The 26810-nt window shown below is 45.9% G+C and overlaps 1 protein-coding gene across 2 annotated transcripts in view; it reads left to right on the top strand.

Moving 5' to 3' along the window:
• CRISPLD2 (cysteine rich secretory protein LCCL domain containing 2) overlaps nt 1-25757 on the top strand; it is a 29740-nt gene extending 3983 nt beyond the window's left edge. For both annotated transcript variants that reach the window (XM_085071435.1, XM_085071436.1), the window contains exons 2-15: nt 463-782; nt 5992-6110; nt 8261-8393; nt 8482-8597; nt 9899-9999; nt 11143-11301; nt 12217-12277; nt 12902-12968; nt 13963-14093; nt 14242-14285; nt 15186-15258; nt 15933-16008; nt 20278-20411; nt 22366-25757. In XM_085071435.1, the coding sequence (XP_084927561.1) occupies nt 540-782; nt 5992-6110; nt 8261-8393; nt 8482-8597; nt 9899-9999; nt 11143-11301; nt 12217-12277; nt 12902-12968; nt 13963-14093; nt 14242-14285; nt 15186-15258; nt 15933-16008; nt 20278-20411; nt 22366-22420 (1512 nt within the window). In that variant the 5' untranslated portion in view covers nt 463-539 and the 3' untranslated portion in view covers nt 22421-25757. The remainder of the gene's footprint in view (nt 1-462; nt 783-5991; nt 6111-8260; nt 8394-8481; nt 8598-9898; nt 10000-11142; nt 11302-12216; nt 12278-12901; nt 12969-13962; nt 14094-14241; nt 14286-15185; nt 15259-15932; nt 16009-20277; nt 20412-22365) is intronic.
• Nucleotides 25758-26810: the final 1053 nt, after the last annotated feature.

The raw sequence follows: 26810 nt of genomic DNA, 5'->3' as shown, positions 1-26810 counted from the left end.
GCCCCGAGACACCGCTCCCTGCTGCCTGACCTCCACAGCCGGCTCGCTGCCGAGTTTACTTTCCCTTTCGTCCTGTTCTGGTCTTTAACAGCTGTTTTTTGGGGATAACTTCAGATGTCTCCCTGCCTGTGAAGGGATGGAGCTGGGGGTGTTTGGAGCTGCTGGGCAATGCAGGGTGGTGGCAGCTCCATCAGGGGTGCTGGGGGTGCAGAAGGCATCCTCCTGCCTGCCTGGGAAGTGCTCAATCCCAGCCCAGCATCAGTGTCATTCCCAGGTGTAACAAACGGAGTCCCCATCACTTGTGGTGTTGTTCAGATCCTCCTGCCATTGGGGTGAACAGTAATTGTCAGCACCATCTTTTCCAAGCACAAATCTGGGCTGTGTGACCTCATTGCTGGGGGACAAATGCACTGAGAGTTCCTCTGGCACTGCTCTGACTGCCTGTTTCTCCCCAAATTCCAGACCTGCACTGAGCCCCGGGAGTCCCTGCAAGAAGACCAGCCATCATCTCTGCTTCTGCTGGCCCTAGAGGAGGCAGCATGAGCCCTGCCCTGCCTTGGATCATTCCTCTGGGATGTGTGCTGCTGCTGGCAAAGACAGCCCAGTGCTTTATCCTGCCCAACTCGAGTCACCTGGAGAGCATCCTGAGCAAATATCAGGATGGGGAAGCTCACTCCAGATCCAAGAGAGCCATTTTGTTCTCGGACAGACAGGAGATACTGATGCTCCACAATAAATTGAGAGGTCAGGTGTATCCAGTGGCCTCTAACATGGAACACATGGTGAGTCTAGAGCCTGATAAATCACTTTATTACAACTTTTTTTTTTCCTAACTGCATTTTAATTTTCCTTGTGGTATAAGAGGTGTAGTGCATTTCCTCTGAAGCAAGTTTTTCTCAAGAGATTTCCTGAAGCATTTCATTCCAGAGTGAAGGATGCTTCAGATCAGAGGCCTGTTTTGGTTGGAAAGGGCTGCTGATGGGTCACCAAGTCCATGCTCTGCATAGCTTCAGGACTCATTCCATTATTCATAAAGGAGCATCTGGCCCTGCCCTGGATGGTGATGGCAATTCCCCAGCCTGCCTCAGCAGGTTCTTCCATTACCTCCCTGCCACAAGAGCAGCACATCTCCCCCAGTGTTTAACCCCTGCTCTCCCTGGGAAAGCTTCCAGGCTGGTGTGACTGGTGTTTGGGAATCACAAGGGAATCTTTTGGGTTGCCACCAGGTGCCACCTGGCTCTGGAGGTGACATTTGCCCTCTGTCACACACTGATCTCCTGGGTTTAGCACTGTGAGCCAACCCTCCACGATGCCCCTGGGAATCTGCACAGGACAGCAGGGAAACAGGGTCTGAGGAATGTGCTCCATCTGCGAAGAATTTCAGTCACTGGAAATAGCTGGAAAGGCTTTGGGAGTTCATGGGTGGATGGGCCAGTGCTGTTGGGTTTTGTAGTTCAGGAAACCAAAATAAAAGTTTGGTCAGTGTATTCTCCCACTTCAGAGGGAGAACTTAAAAGTTGGAGGAGTATGAAATATGCCTTTGCCATCAACAATTCACATGAATAGGTTTTTCTTCACCTGATGCCAGAGACCCTACTTGGAGCTATTTTTGCCATGCCATCAAAATATTACAGGGCCACAGAATGGTGTAGGCAAATAATTATTTTCGTGTGCCTTTTCCCAGTATGCAAATGCAGTTCTGACTGAAACCAGTCTGACTTCAGCTGAGCCCTCCTGCTGACAGATCCAATGATGGATGGTTTGTTAAGACCAAGTTTAAAAGGGTGAAAGAAAAGTACACTTAAATGTAATATAAAAATTGTTTGCCAGCTGTGCTGAAGTGAGGGCTGCAAGTGGAAAATCCTGCCTTTTGTGACTGCAGGGAGAGGGGAAAGAGAAAGGAGGGCAGGGGATAGTGAGGAAGGACAGCTGTCCCTCGGTTGGGCCACACCAGCAGTGACACCACAGTTTTTTTGGCCCTGCTTTGGCCAGAAACCCTGAGCCTTTCTAAGAACTGTGGATTGTATCTCTTTCTCAGCAGCTCTCACATTATCCTGCAGGGCAGCACTGCCAGAAGAGGCAACTGGACTGATTTCCAGAGGGTAAACACAAAGCCTGAGCGAGCCCAGGATGTTTTGGTTGGCCCTGGAGTGTCCCCAAGCCTGCTGCTGCTGGCACTGGCAGCGTGGCTGCACTTCTGTGTTTGCCTTTGCTCAGGGAGCTTTTCTAGTGGTTTTTATGGCTGATGGAGGGCAAATGAAAGAGCCTTATGTGCTCTGAAGAAAGGAGCTGAGTATGAGATGGGGCTGCTTGGAAGGGCTATAATCAGCCTTTCATGTGCTCCTGTTTACCCAGTATGACTTGGAAATGCCATGTGTATGCTGAAGGGCAATTTCTCTTTAATGCTTTGTCCTGCAGAGGACATTTCTCATTTGGACTCGTTTAAGAGGATGGTCTGTCTTTAGAGCCATAGATAAACTTTTCTATTTCCCTTTGGTGCCAGAGCAGAGCGTCACTGGGGATGTGCTGGGATGATTTGTGGGTGAGTTGGTAGATCTTGTTCTTCCCATCAACCTCCAAACACTCCCTTGTGAAAGTCTCCCAGCTCCATATTTGATGTGTTTAAATGTTCTAAAATGGAAATGGGAGCTAATAGATTCCAGGAAAGGGACATATTTAACTGCTACTGGATGAACTTCAGTTGTTGGACACTGTTAATAAGAAAGCAAGAACACAGTGAGTCCTATAAGTTATCTGGAGATCAAAAGAATTATTGTACACACGTGGGATAAAGGTAAAGTGGACTGAAAAAATGAAGAAAGAAACGGTTTTGCTGCTGGGTTTGTGTAATTAATTGAAAGCTGGCACAGGTACTCAGTGTTAATGGAAAATGAGTGAGCAGTGCACAACTTCTGACAAAGCTGGGCCAGTTCAAAATTACCTTAACCCCTCCACCAGCCCCATGAGTGACACTTCCACTGTGCATTTGGACTGTTGAACAGAGGTGGATGAGTGCCAAAGCCAAAACAAACTCCTTGTTAATAGTCCTGGAGAAAGAAGGACATAACGGACCCAGAGGAAAAAGGACATAACAGATCCTAAGGCATGGTGACCTTTTAAGATGGCTTAGTCAGATGCTTTCAGCAGTGATGAAAGGCAGAAATCTTTCCTCTTGCGGCAGCCTCAGAGACAGCTGGATAAAGCAAAATTGTTCTCAGCGCACATTGCTGGAAGGAAAATAGTTTGTTTTCATGTATAAGGTATGCATCCTTCCTCTCAACTGTAGGGTGGTGGCTTTCCCTGTCAGGATGGGATAGTGTTTCTGAGGGAGTTTGCAAAGCATCTCCAAATTTCTGCCAGGACATGTCAGTCCTGGAGTTTGGTGCCACTTTTAAAAGGAAGCTGCCAGGACTGCAGAAAGTCTGAGCTGGGGAGGAAAACGAGCGAGTAACCTGATCACTGCAATTCAGGTGTCTGGCTTTGGGTTTGCAGTCTCCTTGTGGGATGCATTATTAACTCTGGACCTACAAGCTGTGGTGTGATGTGTCTATGCCATGCATATATTTTACATATACCCTGCACACTCTGCTTTGAAAGGAGTAAAAAAAAAAATAGAGTCCATGTGCTAAATCGTTTGGAATCACACACACCCGAAGGATTCTCTGCTTCTGGAGGAAACCAAGCCCAGGCTCATTGCCCCTCTGGCTTCAGTCATCTTCCTAGATACTGCTTTGAATATTGGCATCAAGAATTCTTGCGAGTATAGCTGGGAAAGTCTGAAAACTCTCTTTTTTTTTTTTCCCCTCCCCACCATGTTTATTGCTCTGAAATAATTCCAGCCTCCCGACCGCATTCGCGTCTGAGCAGCAAGAGGCAAATAACTGCTCTAATTTCGATGGGATGGCTTTGTAATCCGATGCCTGCAGAAATGAGCTTCTCTCCTCGTGCAGCAAAGAGCCGTGCAGAGCTGGAGCTCCTTCCCAATTACCTGTTGAGTGTCTTTTGTCCGAGTTCATTTATTTCACCCGCAGGCATCAAAGGGAGATGCAGCGTTTGCTCGCGTTAATTCCCATTTAATGGCCTGCTGCTCGGGACGTCTCTGCATTAAATTAGGAGATTTGGAACATCCTCGCCTCCTAGGCTGCAGGGAATAAAGCTGGGTAGGAAGTCTGAGGAGCAGAACGTCTTGGGAGAGTTTCTGTGGGTTTTGTGCTGGATGGAGGGCAGGCTGTGGCAATCACTGAGCGAGCAGAGTGGGAGACCACAAAAGCTGTGTCTGGGCACTGCTGCAGGAATCTGCCCGAGCAGAGGTCTGGGAATGTGTGTGGTGGGTCTGACCCTGTCACTCTTGAAGAGCTGGAGGGCTGAGGAGGAAAATGGGTTTATTCCCTGTGTCAGAGCTGTGTCCATACAGGGTTTTGCAGACTGACGTGAATTTGCTTGGTCACTGCTCAGTCCAAAGCTGAGCTGGGACGCTGTTGGAATCTGGCTTGCTGAGAGTGCTTCATGATAAGCTGCTCTGGGAGGCCTGGGCTGTGAGCTCAGTGAGATGAGGTCATGTTTGCCTCTCTGAGATAGTGGAGACACACCACGTTCCAGGAGACTCTGCGTTTTCCTGTTGTCTTATCCAGGGATGCAGAATTCCTCTCCATCCCAGCTATAACTGCTCAAAACTGTGTCCAGATCCTCACTCAGAATGAACCCTTGATGGTTTTTAAATATGCTCAGGAGCCTGGATGCCCTGCAGCCCTCCAGGCTCTGACAGGTCCTTTGAAATGCTTGAGATCAGCAGTTGCTTCTCTTCTGGAGAAGACAGGGCTTGGAAAGAGCAGCTGGTTGTGGTGGTAAATGTCCAAAGAGGACAGTCTTGTGCTGGCACGTGAATGGGCTGGATGCACATTACAAGAGCTCTCTTCTTTATGGTTTTATTTGCAGGAATGTGCGGTAATATTTTAATCCCAACGAATTATCCTCTAAGGGCTGCTCTGAATAGAGCAGCTGTCAGTAATTACACAATGAATTCAGGGCACTGGCTGCTGGGCCCAGCAAGTCTGGCCTTTAGAACAAACACACTCCTGGGCAGCAGAGCCAGCAGAGCTGCTTTCCTGTTTGCCTTTGTGTCATTTTGGAGCTCTCCTTTGGCTGCCGGCTGGGTGACATTCGATGAGGAGTGATCTCACACCAGCATCCTGCCCACAGTGGGAGCAGAAATGGGATTTGTCACTTCTAACGTGATGCCTGCTTCAGGGAGAGTGGAATGAGCTCAGCAGCCCTGGGACTTTGCCACCTCTGATGCATTTGACTGGTGGATTTGGTGGATTCTCAGTTATTCTGGAAGGAGAAGGGCAGGTGGGACTGAGAGACTCAGACCCTCACTCCTTGATTAAGAGGTTAGACCAAAAATCTGGAAGTAGCAGAGCTCTCCACTGCTGGAGTTCCTTTGGTGGGAAAACCTGGAGATATCCCAAGAAATATCCGGGATGACAAATCCTGCTGAACTCCATCAAAGCACTGACTGGATGTTAGAACTCCTGCAGGAGCCAGAAATATGTGTCATCATGTTGGAGATCATGGCATCTCCAGCCTTGACTTTTGATTTTTAATTTTTAAAAACATAGTAGAAAAACAGCTGCCAAGAATGTCTCGTGGTTTAGGGCGGATGGTCTACGTGTGTTTTTGAGGTCTTCCCAGGTGGTTTTGTGTGTTTTCTGGTGACCTGAGCAAAGCATCTCATGAGAAGCATGGTATCAGCTGGGGAAGATCAATGACCCTTCAGTGCCCTGGCCTTTCATGGCAGGGGAACATGTTGAGAAATGTTATTTTAGGTTGGGGAACATGACAAAAATGTGTTTGTTTCACCAGGACAGGCTGAATGTGGCGGGTGATCTGTACTTACTCTTTCTCCACTAACTCCTCTTGGTTTAATCCCTTGATCTACCAAGTCTGAGATGTAAAACTGACCTGTTTTTTTTCTCTCCCCACACTGTGAAGAGCTGGGACGAGGAGCTGGAGCGGTCAGCACACGCTTGGGCTCAGCAGTGCATCTGGGACCATGGGCCAAGTGACCTCATCAGGTCCATTGGGCAGAACCTGGCTGTCCACTGGGGCAGGTGAGAGCTGGGGATCATTGCAAAGGGCAACTGATGGATCCTCCCTTAGAGAGAGCTGGAAAGATTTGCTCTGATGCTTGGTGGAGTCCTGGGGAGATGGGAGAAAAGCTGGGGATCATTAATTGTGATGGTTAAGGTGGGATGTTTATGGTGGTAATGCCTGCAGCCACCTCCCACCGGCACTTCCCAGGAAAACAGCATTTATTTGGGCTCCTCCATGGATCTGGACCTCAGGGTAACACACCTGTAATGTGCCTAAAGTCACTCCTTCTCCTTCAGGAGAACAGGTACAGAAGTCTTAACCCTTGCTCCTAAATCTGCTGTTCCAGGAGTGGTTCTGGCATCATGCAGAGAACCAGCTGAAAGCTGAAGTTTCTCAGGATCCACGTCTGAATCCAACTCAGAATTCATGTCTGGATTCAGTTCAGAATTTAATTATCTCTTGCTCTATTTTCCATAAATATTTATCCAGCTCCTGATTTCTCTTTGCTGAAAACACTTCACAGGGTTTTTTTTCAAATTCCTGGGACAAGTTTTAAACTGGAGTCATTAACCCAGTTAGGAAAGCTGACATTAAGGCTTCCAAATGGATTTTCCTCTCCATCTCGAGGTGAAATTTGTTTATTGTTAAGCTCCTGTTGTTAAGCTTGTTATAGGTTAAACCTGCTTTGCACAGCAAACATTTTGTACTTGCTCAGGAGCCTTGAGATATTTTTCCCCCATTTCCTGGGTGGAAATGCAGTTATGCTGGTTGCAAATCAGGCAGAACTTGGTGGAGAGCACAGGAAATTTGCTGGTGTGAAATTAAGCCGATATAAAAATTTTTGTTGGCAGAATTAACTAATGATTGGAAAGTAGAGTGGTTAATTCATTGGAAACAAAGTCCAAAGATCGTGCTGTTCTTGGCTCTCCTACAAGTGCTCAGGATGGCCATGGGCTCCTGATGGAAGAAGATCCAATCTTGCTCCATGAGAGGAAAGAAAAATCAGATTTATCTCAGCTTTTTCAGGAACGGGCCATAACTTGATTGCCTCAATTTCCTCTCCTCTAAAATAGAATTCGGAAAGTATTCGCCTCATGACATCATGAGATGGATGTTTTTAAAATACTTGTAACGAATGATTTTTAATGAAAAGTTGGCTGGAAGGATCAGCTCCAGTTGGTAATGATATCATTGGGATTTCTGGCAGCTTGCTCCGTGTGAGCTGTTGAAAGCCATCAAAAGCAGTGGGTTTGGTGCAGTTTGCTGATCGTTCTGTTTGCTCACTGTGTAAGCAGAGTGTAAAATGTGTATGAGTTTCTACAGGTAGTTTGGACACCGTTTGTGCTCACAAATAGCATCAGAACTCCTCAGAGTGTGGGATCTGAGGCAGAATTACACAGGGCTTGGTGCTGGGGCAAAATTGCTGCCCAAAAAAAAAAAGTACAATAAGAATGTAGTGCACCAGCTACTCCACACCAGCTCCTGGTGGGATGTGAGTGAGGAAAAGCCCACTCAGGTTCAAATATCTTACAGTATTGGCTGTGAGTGTACTTCCAGATTTAGCAAATTTAGCAAATTATCCCAATATTACAGTATTGGCTGTGAGTGTAGCTCCAGATTTAGCAAATTGCCCCGTGGTGAAATAGGTACACGATGGCTTTTGGTTTAAGATGTTTGGCAAAGCCTAACTCCTGTTTACTTTCAAAACACGACTTTCCGCCAAACTAGAAGTTATTTTGTAGTTGTGTGGAAAAGTGAGGAGGGCATTTCAGGCCAGCAGCACTTGAGGATCATGTCAAACCTATAAATAATACGGAGTCAGGTCAGGCTGTGAAGCTGAGGGAAAAAATCATAGAAACACACAACAGTTTGGGTTGGAAGAGACCTCAAAGCTGATCCAGTTCCACCCTGACATGGGCAGGGACACTTTCCACTATCCCAGGCTGCTCCAAGCCCTGTCCAGCCTGGCCTTGGACACTTCCAGGGATCCAGGGGCATCACAGCTTCTCTGGGCACCCCGTGCCTTCCCACCATCACAGGGAAAAAATCCTTCCCAATACCTGTTCTTAACCCTTCATGTTTAACATTTTCAAAGACTATTTTTTAATTTTTTTTTTTTTAATGCAAAATCTTCAACCAGAACATCATGATTTCTTTTCTCCCTCAGGTATCGATCTCCAGCCTTCCACGTGCAGTCTTGGTACGACGAGGTGAAGGATTACACATTCCCATATCCTCACGAGTGCAACCCGTGGTGCCCAGACAGGTGCACAGGCGCCATGTGCACACACTACACCCAGGTAAAGTGCTTTTGCACACTCCCCACATCCCTCCCACATCTGGATTGGGCTAATTTGCTTATTTCCAACAACCACATTTCCCTTGCAGATAGTCTGGGCCACAACCAACAGGATTGGCTGTGCTGTGAACGTCTGCAAGCAGATGAATGTGTGGGGAGAGATCTGGGAGAACGCTGTCTACCTGGTCTGCAACTATTCCCCCAAGTAAGGCACAGCAGCTGGGCTCTCTCCAGCTCTCCCAAAACTGGCAGCTTGCTTAACTACCTCAGGGTCTGGGGAAGAGATTTCAGGCAGTCTAGACTGGTGGTTGTGGCTTTAAATTTTTTTTCTTTAGACAGCAGCACAGGGCTGGTTCAAAACTACTGAGCGTTGCCTGGAAAACTGAACGAGAGGCCAAGGGCAGGCTGGAGCTTTGATGTTCTTGCCACGGGAAGGGAAGGAGGAGCAGGAGATGGCCAGGATGGAGCTGGCATGTGCTGCTGAGCCAGGCTTGCTCTCTGCTGTCACAGGGTGGAAGGGATGGGGTGGTGGTCCATGCCAAAAAAACCCTGAAATAACTGCAGCAGTCAAGATTTCACTAGCTCGACGGTTTGATTAAATTTCAAAATGAAAATCATATTTCTTGCCTACTACATCCAGGAGAAGTTTACTACCTGGCAGTGGCAGTTAATATTTTCTGGTTTAATGGCTAATAGGAGAACCTTTCCCACTCCAAGCCCTTGGCAATTTAAAACTTCAAAACAAAACGGAATAGGGAAATCACTCCATGCAAAAACGGAGTGGCTTGGGGAGCGTCTGCCTTTGGGGGATTATAGTGCAGAATAATGCAAAGGAAAGGATGTGTGGAGCTGTCCCAGGCAGAGCTCTCTGGGTGGGTTCTCTAAGCCCATCTCCCACGCCAGATAAACACATTTTGCTCGTGGTTTGGTGGGATTTAGCAACCTGCTGCTCATGGGGGATAACAGCATCTCCCACAGAGCCCCACAGCAGGCTGGGCCATTTGCACGTCATCCATTCAGGGCTGCTGGATGGAAAAACACTCTATTTCTGCAGTTGCTGCTTAATCTTTTCTCTCTGGCATCGCTGCACATTGTCCTCATGTAGCCTTATAGGTGGAGACAGCTGAAAGAGCATAACCCAGGAGTTTATGGCCACGGCTTAACTCTGGCTCCTGCAGCCTCCTCATGCCCTAAAATTTGCAGGACACAGTACCAAAATGGGCTGTTGTTTCTGGGGAGTTTCTTCAGCAAAACGCAGTAATCCATTGATTTATTTCTGTTTACATAAGACCCCAGAGTTCCTATTGGAATTTAATATAAAACCGATGCGGCACACAATTTCTTCAAATGTCATTTTAGGGGTGAAACAAGGAGGAACATCTTCCCTACGAGGCTGGTTGTTTAGTCTTCCTTCAGTTGCTCTGGGCCAGGGTGTTGTTTCTGGTGTTGGGGGCTCGGAAGGGTGTTTGGGTGCCTGATGGGTGTTTGTTTCTCCTGCACTCCCAGAGGCAACTGGATCGGAGAAGCTCCGTACAAAACCGGCCGTCCCTGCTCCGAGTGCCCGCCGAGCTACGGGGGGAGCTGCCACAACAACCTCTGCTACAAAGGTACCTGCTGGGGGCACCTCTGGGCTGGGGACAGGCTGGGGAAAACCTGTGGAAGCTTCTAGTTTGAACCAGCCACTGATTCATGCACCTTTTAATTAGCCATCCTTAATATTCCAACACGTGGGAAATCGTCAGCCACTGCTGAAAGTGAGAATTCCTGAGCTGCTGCAAATCTGGAGCTCAGATTCAGCATGTTTTCCTGGTGAAAACAGAGTGCTTGGATGGGGAGAAGCAGCTCTGAGCTTCCCTGGGTTTGGCACGGGAGCTCAGAGCTGGGTTTTGAGCGCTGGCAGGAGCAGTCCCATCCTCATGGGGTTTCTTTGGGAAGGGAATGTTCTCCAGAGCTTCCCAGAGGCATCGTGGGTGGGCAGAGCTTGGCTGCCTGCCCTGCTCCTTCAGGGGCCAGGGATGGAGCCTTTGCCTCCCTCCCCACCTTGGGTTTCATGGCTGCAAAGCAAATGTCAAGATTTGAGTCTCTTGGAGGAGAGGAGGAGGATCCTCAGGGGTTTTTCCTGACCTGTGGAGCTTTCTTGGGAGAGAGGTCAATAGAGTAAAACTGGTTATGAAGGTGAGCCCTCCAGTGCAGCAGTGCTGCTCTCAGCATCTCCTGGAGCCATTTCTCTCCTCACTAGGGTTTTGCTTCCCAGAGAACTTTGGCTCTTAGAAAGCAGGGAGATTCCTTGGAGATTTGCCCAAAGCAGAGATTCTTTTCGCTGCAGCCTTGCATTCCTCACTTTTTATCTCGTGGGTTTTGAAGGAGGACCCCAGGGTGCAGGTGGGCTGCAGCAGGGGGAGAGAAAGGTAGAGAAAGGGATGCTCTTGGAATACACACCCTTCAGCAAATTGGTGTTTTCCTCCAGAGGGAAGAGCTTGGTGGGAAACACAGGAAGCAAAATCAGCACTTTTTTCATTAATTAGTGGGGATCCCTTCAAATCTTTATTGTGAGATGCCATAAATGCTGCTTCACTCTCAGAGGGGCAGCAGAGGAGTGTCCTGGCAATAGCATCCAATGGGTATTTTTGATTTCCCAGCTGTTTAAAAGCAGATCCATGTCAAACCAAACCGTTCCCACAAAACCTGAACCTGACTTCCCCAGCAGTGTGAGCACACTGTAATTGTTTTTAATCCCCTCCTCTGCCAAGATCACCATTATGAAGACCCCAGAGTTGCTGAGACAGACGAGACCAACGAGGTGGAGATTCCCCAGGTGGCAGAGCAGAAGCCAGTGAAGTTCCACCCTCCAGAAAACAAGCCCAGCAAATCCATCAAGCCCAAGAAAACCATCCCAGAATCCTACATGAGTAAGACACAGCCTTCCTCTCTTTCAGCTCCTGTGGGTTTTAAAGCACCTCCATGGGAAAAGGTGGGGAAAGTGATGAGGAGGCTCAGGGATGAAGGAACTGGGAGGATGTTTGAGTGGAGGGGGAGGTGATCTGGGGGAAAATTCAGTGCTAATTGTAGCAGGAGGTGCCAGAGGTGGTGAACAGAGCTCTCAGAAACAGCTTGTACCTTCTGCACACCAATCTGCAAAAGTTATGTGTTTGTTTCAGTCATTTCATAGAATCCCAGAATGGGATCCAGAGCATCCTCTGAGTGATTCCAGCAGTCCATGTCCTCCTCATCTCAATAAAATCTCAATGTACTGAAGGCTCCCTCGATCAGTAATAAATATAGGAAATATTGTTTTCATTTCCCACTTAAAACACTCTACACTCAGCACTCAACCCTTCACAACTTTTCTGGGGTTTATAGTTTGTTTCCTCCTGATTTCTTGCTTGGGAATATTTCTGAAGTTATTTGTGAGGCTGCTGGTGTTTCCTTCCTTGTCTTCCAACCGCTGTTAATTAAAAGACAACTATTGAGAGAACAAGGTGGGGCAAGCCAGCAGGTCCTTTTCAAGTTTATCTGCCAGCATCTGGAGAGTCTGTAATTAAAAGGAGGATGAGAGCCCTGACTGCAGACCTCGGGCTGTAAATCAAAGCCTTCAGCTGTCAGATGGATTTCCTCACTAATAATCCAAAGACACCTGTCTCAGGTGAAGGGCTAAAGAGGCACAAACTGCCCCAGGCTGGAGAAAAGAAGATTTTATCTCTCTGCACCAAAGACCTCCAGGAAAGATCTGAAATGATCTTGCTCAGTTCTGCAGCTCGGGAGCAGTCTGAGCAATTTCCTTTTTTTAAAAAAATGTATTTGTTTGATTTTTTTTTTCTCCCCAGCACAAGTCATTACCTGTGAAACCAAGATGAGAGACAAGTGCAGAGGCTCAACGTGCAACAGGTAGGGTTTTATTGATACTTTTTGGAGTGCTGAGGGAAAAAGTAACATAAATACTACTCAGTTCTCCAAAAACATGATAGGCTGTACTGTCTATTTTTTGAGACTCTCTAGATAGATCTCTTTAAGAAAACCCCCAAAACCCAACCAAAAAATTACCCTAAATTTCTCTTAATGCGATCTTTCAGCCAAGCCTGGCAATAAGGTGATTTGGTTTATTTTATTCAGCCACGATTAACCTAGCTTCAGGTGTCCAAAATAATTTAATAAATTTTGGCAGAGTCATTTTTCTGAGCCTGTTTCATGCATTCCACTGCTGTCCAAGCCAGACCAATAATTCATGGCTTGTCCCCTCCCAGCCAGTCAAGAACTTCTGGTTAAGGTTTCTGCAAAGAACAGGACAGTTTATCACTTGGAGAACAACCAAATCCACAGAATCTAAATATTGGTCGGGCTCTTGGGGAGGGTGGAGCAACTGTTTTAAAAAAGTAGCTATTTTGCAATCCTGTTTTTAAAACGGGAGAGTTACGTGAAACGGATGGAATGACTATTAAATGAAAGAGAGGCAAAATCTGTTTTTCTTGAATTGTTTTTTTCGCCACCCTCAAAGATATATATCTTTACTAGGTATTTGTGCCCAGCTGGCTGCTTGTACAGTAAGGGAAAGATCTTTGGAACATTTTATTATGAAAGTGTAAGTACCTTTTAATAGCTGGTGGATGTAATTTGTGGGAGTCGTCGGTAATGACAGAAATGGGAAATGCCATGCTGGTGTAATGTGGCTTTTCTTATTCTCCCGTTGTGGGGCTGTAAAATGGTGCTAATAAAGATTATCTGTATTTTCCCTCATGGTAGGGATGAAAAAAAGGAAGGGCTCTGGGAAGGCAAAGTGATTCCAGACGTGATTTTGTCAGGAATTGTCCTTAATGTGGACACCCATGGATGGTGAGGGATGGGGATCAATAATCAGCTCTTATTAAGATCTCTTCATTCATGTGGGCAGATATTATATGGGCAGATATTATATGGGCAGAAACTTTATATGGAAAACACTGTTAAATGCTGTATCTAAATAATGCTTTGGGCTGATTTGCTGGATCTTGAATGAGCAAGATAATTCACAAATAAAGCATGGCACTGTTTTCTCATCAAAACTACTTTTGGGGTGAAGGAAGATTGAAGATAAAAAGGCTTTTTTGGGGTAAAATCAGGTTTTCTTTCCCTGTTCCAACTGTTGGTGCGTGACTGCATCACCCATGATGTGCCTTTGCCCTGCAACTTCTGTGATTGCAGACATCCATCCCCTCCAAGTGGCGTCAGCAGGAATATTTTGGGTTTGAATATTTTGTGAAGAGCTGGAAATATTTCAGCCTGGTCGCTCACTTCCAATGCTGCTTTTCTTCTAAATTGTATTTAAATGTATGGTTTTGTTATTTTTTTAAAAAAAAAGCTTGCCGTTCATCCAGGCACTGCTTAAAATAATAGTAATAAAAGAATAAGGCCGTGTTGGGAGAGGAAGATTTAACAACCAGATTCCAAAGCAGTGCACTCAGCTTATTTTCCACTTGGTGCTTTGGTGGTGGTTTCATTTCTCCTCAGTTTTTCGTGCCGTGGTTGGGCAGCATTGCTCTGGGAATGAGATTTATTTCACACACCATTTATTTATTTATGGATTTATCTCTCGCCAGTCCTCGAGCATCTGCCGTGCTGCAATCCACTACGGAATCCTGGACAACAAAGGAGGGCTGGTGGACATCACCAGGAAAGGGAGGACACCTGCTTTTGTGAAGTCCACCAGGAACGGTGTGGAGTCCTTCAGGTACTTCATCCAAAACTCTTTTTGTTTCCTTTAAATGCGAGCAGATGTTCAGTCATCTTTGCTGCTCATAGGTAGGCACAGTGATCCAAGTAATTCCACGCTGATTGCTTTTTTAATTTTAATTTTTTTTTTTTTGCTTGTTTTACAGGAAAAGTAAACCTTCGAATGCATTCATGGTTTCCAAAGTCACAAGTAAGTTTTAAAAGCTGATGGAAAAAAAATATTGTTGCTGGAGTTCTATGGGGTTCTTGAAAACATCATTCCAGTCAGGGCTCTTCTGCATTTTAAGAGGTTGTGTCAAATGGTTCTGCACCACAGCCAAACCCTGGAGTGGTGGTGTAGGGTGACCTAGAACCTTGAAGGGATTGTTCACCCACCATGGGCAGCTCCACCACCACCCCTCATTTTCCTGGAGGCATCTAAGAGGAAGGTAGAAAAAATGGTGATAATAAGCCAATTCCAGAGCATCTCCTGCTGATGGATCATGGTGTGGTCCAGACTTCAGCTGCTGAGAGAAAAGGGGTGGAAGATGAGCCATCCATGTGTGAAAACCTTAGTCAAATATCAGCACTTAAAAAAACAGGAGAAAAAAAAAAAGTGGCTAATGTCCTCGTGCAGTGCTGTAATGAAAAACATAACACATGTGAAATTAGTTTTTAACAGTGAGTCATCATGTTTCTGATAAGTAAATAAATAAACACCGTTCTAGCTCTATAACAATTCCAATTTTCTGAATATCTTCATAAAATTCCTCCTGTGCAGAATCCTCCCTTTGATTAAATCCACCTCAGCCCCTCTCGGGGAGCCCCAGAGGTGTCAGGATATTTGGGCTCCACATCTGGAGCCCTAACAAAACCACACGTTGTGGATCAGAAGCTTATCTCTTGCAAGCTGTGACCTTTTTAAGGCCACGTTGGAGTGTGGTGGTTGGATTCCTTCTGGAGAGATGCTCAACCCTCTCCTGGGATCCTCCTGGTGCTCCCAGCTGGACAAAGCTCTCACCAGATGGGTTGTGTGGCTGTGGCTTGTGTTTTCCAGACCAGCCTGAGCTTTTAGGTCTAATAATTTGCCTTTCTGTGTTTCTGTTGGCAGCACAGACTCTGGATTGTTACACCACAGTAGCTGAGCTGTGCCACTTCAAAAAGCCAGCGAGCCACTGCCCAAGGTAACACAAACCTGCCTGGACTCGTGCAAAACCTCTGTCCTAAGCAGGGGCAGATTAGCAGAGGGTGATGAGGGCTCTGGGTTTGAGGGTTGGTGGGAATAAAGCAGATCCCACTGGATGAGCTGGAGGAGGGGTTGGGAATGTTGTGTTTCCTCTTGCCACCATGGATGTCCTGGCATCATTGTAGAAAATTCACATTGTGTTTCTGGATGGCTTCAACAATGCACCAGCCAGGTTACACAGTCCTGCCCCAGCACACTCTCACGTGGGAGTGTGCAACTTGGCACTCTTTGTCTTTTTTCTTCCGGATTTGCTGGGTTTTGGATGTGGTTTTCCTTTCCACCTTAAAACGTGGAAGAGGTTTGTTGTAGAAGCTGTGCAGGAGTAAGTGGCTGGGCAGGGAGGAAGAAATGCAGAGAATTGAATTACAAAGCAAAAATTCAGATACTCCCCCTTGAAAGAGTCCTGAAATCCCAATCCCCCTTCTGTTGGTCCAAATCCCCCTATTTACAGCTCTCCAGCAAAAACCAAATGTCATCTGAGGGGAGCAAACAATCAAATTCACTGTTGCCACCTGCAGACCAGATGCAGGCACTCGAAATCTCCCAGGAATGCAGCTCTCCTTCCTGTGCAGCCCTGCCATGGAGAATAAATCTGAATACATTGTTTTCTAGGATTTATTGCCCAGCCCACTGCAAGGACGAGCCGTCGTACTGGGCACCCGTGTTTGGCACCAACGTTTATGCTGATGTGAGTAGAAATCTTTCTCTCTGCAGTGATAATCCTGTGCCAGAGCTGGGGTCACTCTGGGATTTGGGGGAGAAAGTAAATTTTAAACTATTTAACACAGAGCACTGTTGTAGTTCTCCAAGGGAGAAGGGTGTTTTTATATAAATCACTCTCTTGTGGTTATTTCATGTGGGAATGGGTAAATGGGGTGAAGGATGGGCTCAGTGGGATTGGGGAGCACTTTTGCTCTCCAGCTCTGATTTATTCTGAAGGATGTGGATGTGTCACTGCACAACTCCTTGAGTTATGGTCAGTGGGTTTGGGGAGACTTTCTGCTCTCCAGAAGTGATTCATTCCTAGAGATTTGGGCATTTCCCTTAAACCTCCCCAAGCCCTGTGGGCTCTGCCCTGAGAAATCATGGTTGCACTCACCTGCATTCTAAAAGCATTTTGGGATTTACAGATGAGCACCAAAGGGCTTTTATTCCATACCACCCCACTATAGAGTTGGCAAAAAGAGACCTCCCTCACCTCTCCTGCTCTTTCTGGGAGATGAACAGAGTTTCTGAGCAGCCAGGGCACAGCTCAGGGCAGTGGAAAGAAAGTGTGTGAGCTGGTTTTATGGGTTTGTTTTTCTGAGTTCTGCTCATGGGGATGAGCAGAGCCTTGATGCTAAAACTAGGCAGAGTTGTTTTCTTGAAATCTCTTAATATTAGGCCTTTAAAAACTGGGTCTCAATGTTTTTCCATCTGCGGGTGCCTGGTTATTTTGGGTTTTTTTCCTCATTTTCTGTTTTCCATCAGGCATTGTGTTCAGAAATGCCAACTCCCTGGCTGTCCTGTAGGAACAGTTTGAAAGCCTGGGGAGCAGCAGTCAGCAGATTGTGGACCCCCAGCCTCGGGTCACCTTGGAGCTTTGCAGGCTCCTGAGAAAATCCATCCCACAGAAATCATACAGTAATTTGAGGAGGCAATTTTGAAAGCAATTTTTAAAAAAATCCCTATTTTTCATTTTGCTCAAGACCAATTTTCTGGAAGGTTTTGCACAAACAGGTTATCCTGGACTCTCTCACAGGCAAACCCACAGAGAGCAGCTGCCTCCCCACAATACCTGCCTCCTGCAGGAAATGGGAAATAGTTTTCTCTTTTTTTACAGAGGACAAACCTGCCTCAGCTCAGCCCCGACCAGGGCCTGTGATTACAAGGGAATTAGGTGAGGAGCAGCATCCCAGGCTGGCATTGCACTGACGCAAAAGGATTAGTGTCCTTTAATGAACTGCCAGCTCCATTTCCTACCATCCCTCCTGGGTATTGCTTCATAAACGGGGGCATGGATGGTGGATTGGGAGAAAAACAAAATTAATAGTAATAAAAAAAGTACCTGGCCATTTCCTCGAGGGTTTGGTTAACCTTTTTTTTTGGACTGCTGTGCTGCCAGGGTGATGTGGAGGTGCTGGGAAGGCGTTGAGGGTGTGAGGTTGGTGGCAGAGGTGGAACCAGCTGGGACAAAGAGTTTGGGGGGACTGGGAATGGTGCTGCAGAGGGAGAGGTGCTGGGAATGCTCAGGCTGGGGAGTTGAGAAGAGAAACAACCAAGCCAGGCAGGGGGAATTTGGGGAAAGGCTTTTCCCAGGGAGCAAGGGCTGTGCAGGGTGCTGGGAATTTACCCAATGCTGAGGAATAACTCCCAGTGCTGGTTTTCTGGGAGGACTTTGGGAAGCCAACTGCCTGTCTAGCATGGCACCTGCATGGCCCTGGGGGGACCTGTGCTCCAACTGTGGCTCCTGAAATGAGTTTTCTGAAAGAAAATGAAGCATTTGGCCCCATTTCCAGTCTGCATTTTGCTTTAAGAATGGTTTGGGGAATTGTTCATGGGGAAATTAGTAAGGCTATGGAACGGGGACAGAGAGAGACTTAAATGTTGGGGTAAATGAATAAAATGCAAGAAATATGCAATGGTAAAAGTGGACAGGCCTGGTTCTGGGGTAAGCAGAGAATCATGGAATGGTTTGGGTTGAAAGGGATCTTAAAACTCATCCCATTCCACCTGCGCCATGGGCAGGGACACCTTCCACTACCCCAGGATGCTCCAAGCCCTGTCCAGCCTGGCCTTGGTGCTGGAGCTGTATGAACACCCAGAGATATTTTTAATGGAGGTTGTAAGAGAGCTTTTGATTTTAATGAGACTCTGTCATTTGTCACTCTGCCTGGCTCCTGGTGTGACATAATCCTACAAGGGAAACCCATCCCCATCCCTGCCCAGGAGCCCTGTGGAGCCAGGAAAGGAACAACTTTTGGAGATAAGGTTTTTATCCAGAGCTGTGCTTGGAGGATGATGGATGAATGACCTGCATGGAGGCAGGAGCTTGTCACCAGAGCTAGGAGTCAGTTCTCAGGAGATAGGCACTCAATGATTAAACCAGCCACACTAATGAGGAAATTCTGGGTGATTAAGCCCATAGTCACTGATTGTTGTTAATGACCCACTGTAAAGTGTGTTGCCATTTTATGGTGTGTGCCCCAGAGCTCATTTCACCGGGAATTGGTCTCAGAGCATCCCGAGGGGCTTCACCATGGAAAGCTGCTGTATTGTCCACTGCTGTACTCCTGAATTTGGAAATTAAGGCCTTACCCTTTTCATATCTCCTCTTCCAAAAGCTCTGCAATTAATTCATCAAAGCACAGCCCGGCCTGGGACATGAGAGGGCTGTAATCCAACAGGGTGATAAGAGGAGGTTTGGGGTAAGGCAATAAAAAGTCTGTTGGTCAAAGCTTTGAGCAAGCGGCAGAACAGCAAGTCCTGAAAAAAAAAATTAACAGGAATGCTTTGAAAAGAACACTGTTTAGGATATCTCCCAGTGGAGAGTGTTGCAAATTGATCCAGGACAGTTTGATTTTATGAGCCAGTTTTAGATTTACAGATTTCCCATCACATATTAGGGCGAATTCACTGCATATCTGCCAAACACAACATTCCCTTGCTCCCTTGACCATATATAGAAGCAAAATACCAAACTGGCACTCAAAACCCAGAGAGCTGCCAAGAGATAGGCCATCCACAGTCATAAATATATAGGGGACAAGGCCAGGCTGCCATATATGGCTGTGAGAAGGGCTGTACTGTACGTATGCAATGGGAACAGTTGCACTTGGCACTGGTGTTGTGCTCCTTGGATTTTTAGCAATCAGAGCATTTCTGGGGTTGGGATTTTCACCTGCTGCAGTTTGCTGTGCAAAGCCGGCGGTTTTTCCTTATTTTATTCCAGCTTGCTGTATGGGAATTCTGTTGTATTATTGCAGCCTGCAGGGAGCTGATGGCCAAGTTTACAGAATCCCTCAGCCTTCTCTGCCTTTGCTCCTTTTTCCTGGATGTTTCTGGGGCTTGGTCATCACTTGTCACTGTTTTGTTCCTCCAGCTCTTCTGACTCTGCACATCTTGGACGTGCAATAGAGAAACTTGAGTCTTTCCAGAAGTGTTCATCTCCCTCCACACTTGGTGTTGCCTTAGGGGGAAATGCTCTTTCAAAAACTGCACCAGGCAATGGGTGCAGCCCTTCTGGTTTTCCTAGAAAGAAGGATGTGAACTGTCCCAGATAACTAGTGGTGATTTACCTTAATTCAGGAAAAACATTTCCTTTTCAAGCAACTGTGTGAATAACCTTTGCTGAGGTGGCTGGACAGCAGAACAGAGCTTCACCTCAGAGGTTTCTCTGGTGCAGACCTGAGGAACTGGCTGGAAAGCTGTCCTCACTTCAGTCTTGGCTCTGGATAAGATGAAGAAATGTGGATTTAGATTGAATATTGGGAAGAAATCCTTCCCTGTGAGGGTGGGGAGGCCCTGGCACAGGGTGCCCAGAGAAGCTGTGATGTCCCTGGATCCCTGGCAGTGTCCAAGGTGAGGCTGGACAGGGTTTGGAGCAGCCTGGGACAGTGGAAGGTGTCCCTGCCCTTGGCAGAGGGGGAATGAGATGAGCTTTAAGGTCTCTTCCAACCCAAACCATTCCATGATTCCATGATGATCTCACAGGTGAAGCTCCACCTCAGAATGATGGAAAGGCTGCTGGTCCTCTGTGGTGGATCTTCTTTCCCCCAGGGTTTCCGACATACCTGTAAAATTTGGTCCACATCAACTTTTATCCCTGGTTTGTCTAACAGAGGGGCAAAACTGCTTCATAACTGTCCCATGTCCTAACTTTTCCTACTCCTTGTTTCTCTTGGTGTTTATGGAGTTGATAAACCATCATATATAAAACACAGACAGTGTGTAAGTCAAAACACTAACTATTTTTCAGAGCTCCAGCATCTGCAAGACCGCAGTGCACGCAGGGGTCATTTCAGATGAAAGAGGAGGCTTTGTGGATGTGATGCCTGTAGAAAAGAAGAAAACCTACATTGGCTCCCTAAAGAACGGCGTCCAGTCAGAGAGGTGGGATTTTTTTCCCTCTGTACTTTCTTTTTCCACAGTGGGTTCAGCTGCCTGTGAAAGTCAGCAGAGATCAGCTCACCAGGCTGGTGGCTTGGAAAGACATGATTTCCTGGTGTCACTGTGAATTGTGGCACCCAGACAAATAGAGCGTGTTGTCCTGCTCTTCCCTTCCCCAGCCAGGAGCTGCTTTTGGATTCCTGGGAAAGGTGGGAGGTGTAGTTAAGCTTTGTTCTATTTTGTTAGAGCACAAGTCCATATTCATACATTTGGCTGGGTGTTTGATGCATCAGGAGAGAAGCACAGGTGTTTTCAGTTTTTAGCCTGGGTCATGGTTTGGGGTTTATAATTGGGATTTCCATTCATTTCTGGGGTGTGAGATTCATTTGGGTTTGTTGGTTCATGTTCTATTCTCTCTGAAAGAAGTGTGAGTAAATTAACCTCTTGAGAGATGATCAAACACTTTTTGAAAATGAATTTGCCACCCCTATAATTTATTTTAGTTTCTGTTGGGCTAACCCTGCAGGTTTCAGTGACCAATTGCAGTTCAGTTCTCCCAAAATCTTGTACTTCCTGATGATCACAACTATCAAGTCACAGCTCATTCAGTCTTTCTAATTTGAAACTTCACTTTCAGTCTGTGATGTATTTTTTTCAGATATTGGTGTGATGGCACTGATTGCTCAGAGATATATTTGCAATTATAGGATTCCCCACAATTAGGGGTTTTTGGTCACTGCTAATTCTGCCTGCTCTGTGTAGTTCTTCTTTTACAAAGACCATAAGAAATCCTATCAAGTTTGCTGGGTTTATTCTAATAATGGACATCCCAGAATGCTTTAGAGCATCTCAAGAGATAAAAACAGACTAGGACAGGAAACCCATAGGTGTTAAATGAGAGGATAATTTTAGTATAGATTATCAGGGTCAGCATTTTCCAATTCCATAGATTGGATTTAGGTGAAAAACCTCCTGTTCCTTTGAATTATTTTCTATCTCGGTCTTGCTTTCACTTATCATTTATACTAAAAGACAACTTTTTACTGGGATGGCAAGCTGTGCCCTGGCTGAGGATAAATCCCACCTCTCTCAGGGAGGTGCAATGTGAGCAGCCAGGGCTGATCTGGGAGGTGAGGGAAACCAGAGATGTTCTCACAGCAGGGATGAGGATTTGGAAAATGTTATTTACAGCATCAAGGAACAACTTCATGCTGTGAGATCCACCAGCCAGTGAAACAGCTTTTCAAAGATTAAGGGGAACTCTTGCCCTTTAGGACACTGGAAATAACCTTGGGTAAAGATACACACACCCAAACAGGTATGGGGAAAGATTGCCTTTAGGATTTACTGAGTCCTTACCTTTGTTGCAGTGTTTATTTTGTGGGAAGATGAAATTTTGTATTTTTCCTGGGTTTTTTAAGCACAGTAGGACCTGGGAATAGAAACACCTGCTTTCCCCATGCACACAGCCATCCCCAGCAGCTTGGAGTCAGAGCATCTGGGGACACCTCAGTGGATTGAAAATGAATATCCATATTTATTGTCATTTAACGTGAGCTGATCTGGCTATTCCCACTGCCAGCACCAGGAGACAAGCCAGATAGGCTCTGGGAACCTGCCAGCCTATTTGACAACTGTTTTTTTAGGAAAACATATTCCTCTTTATGCCTGAATCTCTGCACAAGGGAGCACAGTGTTCCTTGGATAAAAACTAGGGCTGTAAGAGGGTCTGTTGCCTTCCAGCTCCTTTTGTTGGCATTAGCACTACAGATTTGGGTTGAAAACATAAACAAAAGGTGAAACCATAGATTTGTGCCACTTCCTTCTCATCCTTTGTCTTTTTCCTGCTCCTGGGAGGAAAGAGATAGGAGAAATTCAGCGTTACCTGTTTGAATCCTGCAGTGTCTTCATTTGGCTCATTCCACATCTGTTTTCTTTTCCTTTTCTTTGTCTGCAGCTTGAAGAATCCTTCAGATGGCAACGCTTTCCGAATCTTCGCTGTGAAGCAGTAAATCCCCAGGGAAGGTGCAGGTTTCTTTGGGAGAGAGCTCTGCTGATCTCCAGAGACACCAAAACTCCTCTGAACGGCATCAGCTCTGCCCGAACCCTCCTTGCCTATCTCCTTCAGGGAATTCCAAAAGAAAAGGGGGGGAAAAAAAAGTCCCCCCAAAAAAAAGACCCCAGGTTCTGACTCAGCTGTTGGCATCTCATCGCACCCGTGCAGCGTTGTCTCTTCTCGTTGTCTCGTGTTTTCGTTTCTCTAGGGGCATTCAGCGACCATAAACTGTTCCAAGTTTCATTTTGCCAGAGGTGTTGCTACGCAGAACGGCGATGGCTCCACGTGCAGCAGGTGTAGGGATCTCAGCCTGGCCCTGGATGGTGTTTTTAGGGTGTGAAGCATCTCCTGGGATGGGTGTGAGGATGACAGTGGCCAAGCAGATTCAGGAGTGAGTGGCTGTCCAGGCGCTGGGGAATTTGGAAATGAAAAACTCACGGAGAAGTTACGTCATTTGGGGAGAGGATTGGCTTTGGCGAAGGGGTTTTGTGGATGTTGGATGGTTTCTGTGCAAAAGAGGGTAAAATGTGGTCTTTTCCCACTGAGGTGGCATGTGAGGCTGCTGGGGCACCATGGCAGGGTACCCTGAATGATGGTGTTTGGGGATGTTCTGGGCAGCCAGAATTTAGGGTTTTGTGGGGCTGCAGCAGGGTGTAAAACGGTGGCAGAGATCCTCACTGCAGAAAATGAGGCCACCAGACAATCCAAAGAGCAGGTTTAGTGTTTGCTGGTCAAACACTCCCAAGTATTTTGCAAGTCTGGCAACCTCTGGGAAGTCAGAGAATCGGGGCTCCTGTGCTGGCACATCTCATCCTATACTCCACGCCATAACTTCAGTTAAATGCAGTGTACTGGTTTATACAGCAGTGCTGGTTGTTTTATAGTAGTTAAGTAGTGATAAAATTAATCTTATTTCTGCTAGGAAAGGTTGCATCTGTAGGAAGCATGTTCACTTTGCCCTTTGTGAAGCTCCTTGTGGGGTGTGCAGTTCTGAGACTTTAAAGATACGACATTGATTGGGGTAGAATAATTTTTCCTGTCCAATTTGTGAAGCCAACAGTATAAATTTTCAGTATAAATGATGTACCTGTGAGCATTTGATATCCAGGATGGTGGGTTTTGAAAAACTCACAGGTGTTGTAATGATACTATTCCATATTTTGATATTAATGTGTTTATATGCACCCAAATGCATTTAAAAGCCAAGAGAAAGGCTCAATATGACCTGCTTTTTTAAGAGAGGAGAGTATTCTCTGCTTCGCATTGAAAATGAATTTTTAGAATTGGTCTAAACACAAATCTGGCTGGTTTTTGATAAAAACACGTCCAGTAAGTTCATCATTAAGAAGGCAAAGTCAACAGCAGTTCTTCAGTTCTTGTAAATGCACAGTCCTTCTGCTCAATAACTGAACTGAAATATTGGATAACAAATGGGAAAATATTTCCCTCTCTTTGGCAGATGTCTCACAGCTGCTCTTGTGCCCAGAACATGTTTGGTTTAATCTAGACAGATACAAGAGCCATCTCATCAAGCTCTTTCAAAACACAGACCAAAAGCATTTATATGCTTAAACACTTCTTTAATTCTGTAAACACCATGAAACCAGCAAGGAAATGACATTTAAATGACATTTATCCCTCAGTTTCTCTCACCATTGAGGATTATTTCTCTGTAAAATCCGAATTTGGAAAGAGACCTTCTGTAAAACCCGAAATTGGAGCTGCCTTGCATCGTCTCCAAAAATACTGCACAGAAAACCCACTTTTGGGGTGGATAGAGAGAAGTGACTCTTCCTGTCGTCTCTGTTTATGTAGTATCGTCTTCCAAGGTGTACAGTATTGACCTTAGATAGGAAAACTGAACTATTTCTCTTTCTCACTAGGGAAATTGATGTTAAAAACGGCTGGAACACATCCTAGGAAAGCTGCTGGTTGGGAGAGTTTGAGATGTTGGCAGTGAGGAAAGAGTTCCCTGTTTCTGTGAATAATTGGGGTGTCCATGGTTTGGTTCAAGGCCACCCAACACTGCAGCAAGGATCTGGGACATCCTGGGCCAGATGGGATTTGGAATGGCTAGGAATTGAATTGGAGAGAGTGAGAGGTGCAGTCAGGTTCATGGGGACTGCAGGAGCACATAAAACACCTCGAGGTTCACGTAGGATCCATGGAAATTGGGGATGGAAGGTGATGGAAAGAAACTTGAGGGCTCTTGGAGTAAAAGCCAGGGGGATTTCTGTGAGCACATAAAAATCCACACAGCTGGGGATGTATCCAGGTGACGGGAAGGGGACAAGGGAAGGGTTATTATTCCAACAGAAATATCCTAAAATGCTTAATTCGAGTTACAATCGCGTATTTTTATCTTCAGCCAACTGGTTTGGATTTTTAGCAACCGATGTTAATTTAAGTCTGTATCTGTTTATTTTTGTATTTGTTGTACAAAAGAGAAGTTGTGGCTTTACTACACAAATATTATTCGAGGTCCTGGGTGCTATTAATTTAAACATACCTCCACCAGAATTAGGGGCGATCAGGTCCTCCAAGGCAGTCCTGACCTATCAGTGACTCACAATCACGTGTGCTAGCTATTCCTAAATAGGTGGGACAGTACCAGTTTTTAGCCAAATATTGACAGATTTTATTTCTGACACCAAAACACTTCTCAGCCTGCTAGATTTCAGTGCCGCTTGAAGATGCATCAGGTCTGTATCTCACCAGAGCTGCTCCTCCTCAGCCCCAGCTCGGCAGATTTGTAGGCATGGGGCCAACCTGAAGCACCCAGGTGGCAAAGCTGGTGCTGCCTGGCGGTTCTTTCCCAATAATTTGAGATTTGAAGGCGATGGCGCTGTCATTGCAGAACATCTGGATCAGCCAAACCTCCAGGAAACACATCCAGGGTGTTTCAAAATCCAAAAAAGTCCAAATCTCAGTGCTTCCCCTGCCTTGGCTCCACTCATTCCTTCTCTTACAGACCTTCAGCCAACAGCTGGTTGAGGAGGCTCCAGTTGGTCACTTGTGCAGTCTAAATATTTAGGGCCAGTTCATAGAGTTGCTTTTTTTTTTTTCTTCTTTTTTTCTATGAAAAACGATGTATTTTACTTCCTATGTATAAAAGTTACTTGTAAATTTTCGTGGGCCTTTGCATGTTTTCCAAGGGGCCGTGGTTGTTTATAAACTAGATTTTTTTTTTTTCTGAATACAGAATTGTAAAATATCTTTCCTCCTCCCCCCTCGCCACTCCATTTTCTTTTGATTTCTGAATTATTTGTGAAATAAAACCTTCCCAGAATGAATGCTTCCCTTGTCTTTAATGCTCAGCCAGAGCTGGGTTTGTGTTTAGAAGAGCTATTTGGGATTACCCCTGGGGACTAGAAATCCCCTGCAGACCCCAAATGAGATTGGGATGTGCAGAGTTTGTTCCACAAACAAATAAACTGCCCAGTACCCAGGCATTAAAAATCAATCAAAATTAGATGTATCCCCTGGTGAAACATACTGAGAGTAAGGGAAAATCACTGCTTGCTTTTAAATCCCTGCAACATTAGGGCTGAAGTAGATTAGTGGGTTGGAAATGGTGTTTAATGGATTAGTGCTGCAAAACACAGGTGAGGTGAACTTCTCCCCACCTGAGCAGGCTGTTGTTAATTGTAACCTTATTTTTTGAGAGCATACAGATTTTTAAATTTTCCTTGAAATTTTCTCTGAGCTCATCCCTGCTGACAGCACCATGAGTCAAACCAAGTTGTTTTGGGGTAATTCAATCCCATTTGGATAAAGGAGCAGCACAGGGAGGTTCCTAACTCAGCCTCCAGGCAATGAGCACCAGATGGGTTTTGACCAAAAATGTGGGTTGGGCTATAGGATAGGGTCCTGATTGACAAGGCCATGAAATGTTGTGTTTTCCATTACCTCTACAACAAGATCCACATTAAATCCAGAGATGTTTGCATTTCCTCAAGGCTGGGCTGATGCAGTTATGGCTGAACAGTATTTGCCTGTAAATCCCAACCCAGGACTGATGACAAAACACCATTATTGCCCTGCCAGCAATTTCTGTAGAAGGGAAATTTCATGGGTTCTGCATGCTCTGCCATTCCAAACTGCCCATTTGAACTTACTGAGACCCAATTTGTGCTTCCTTTCCCCCATTTTTACTGCTGCAAAAATACCTCCTTCGCTGAATGTGTTTGGGAAGATTTTCATGAGCAGAGCTTAAAGGTAAGCAGAGAGGGGAATTCAGGCTAATGGTTATTGTGAGGCTGCTTAGAGCATCCTATTAATGGCACCAGTTTGATGTCCTATTTGTTGGGGTTACAAAATGCCCCATCCTGTGGGTTGGAACCAGA

This window comes from Lichenostomus cassidix, chromosome 11 (assembly GCF_008360975.1).
Source record: "Lichenostomus cassidix isolate B80296 chromosome 11, HeHo_3.0, whole genome shotgun sequence".
NCBI classification, from domain to species: Eukaryota; Metazoa; Chordata; class Aves; order Passeriformes; family Meliphagidae; genus Lichenostomus; species Lichenostomus cassidix.
The sequence above is the reverse complement of the archived record's forward strand: the minus strand, read 5'-3'. Positions and strand labels throughout refer to the sequence as shown.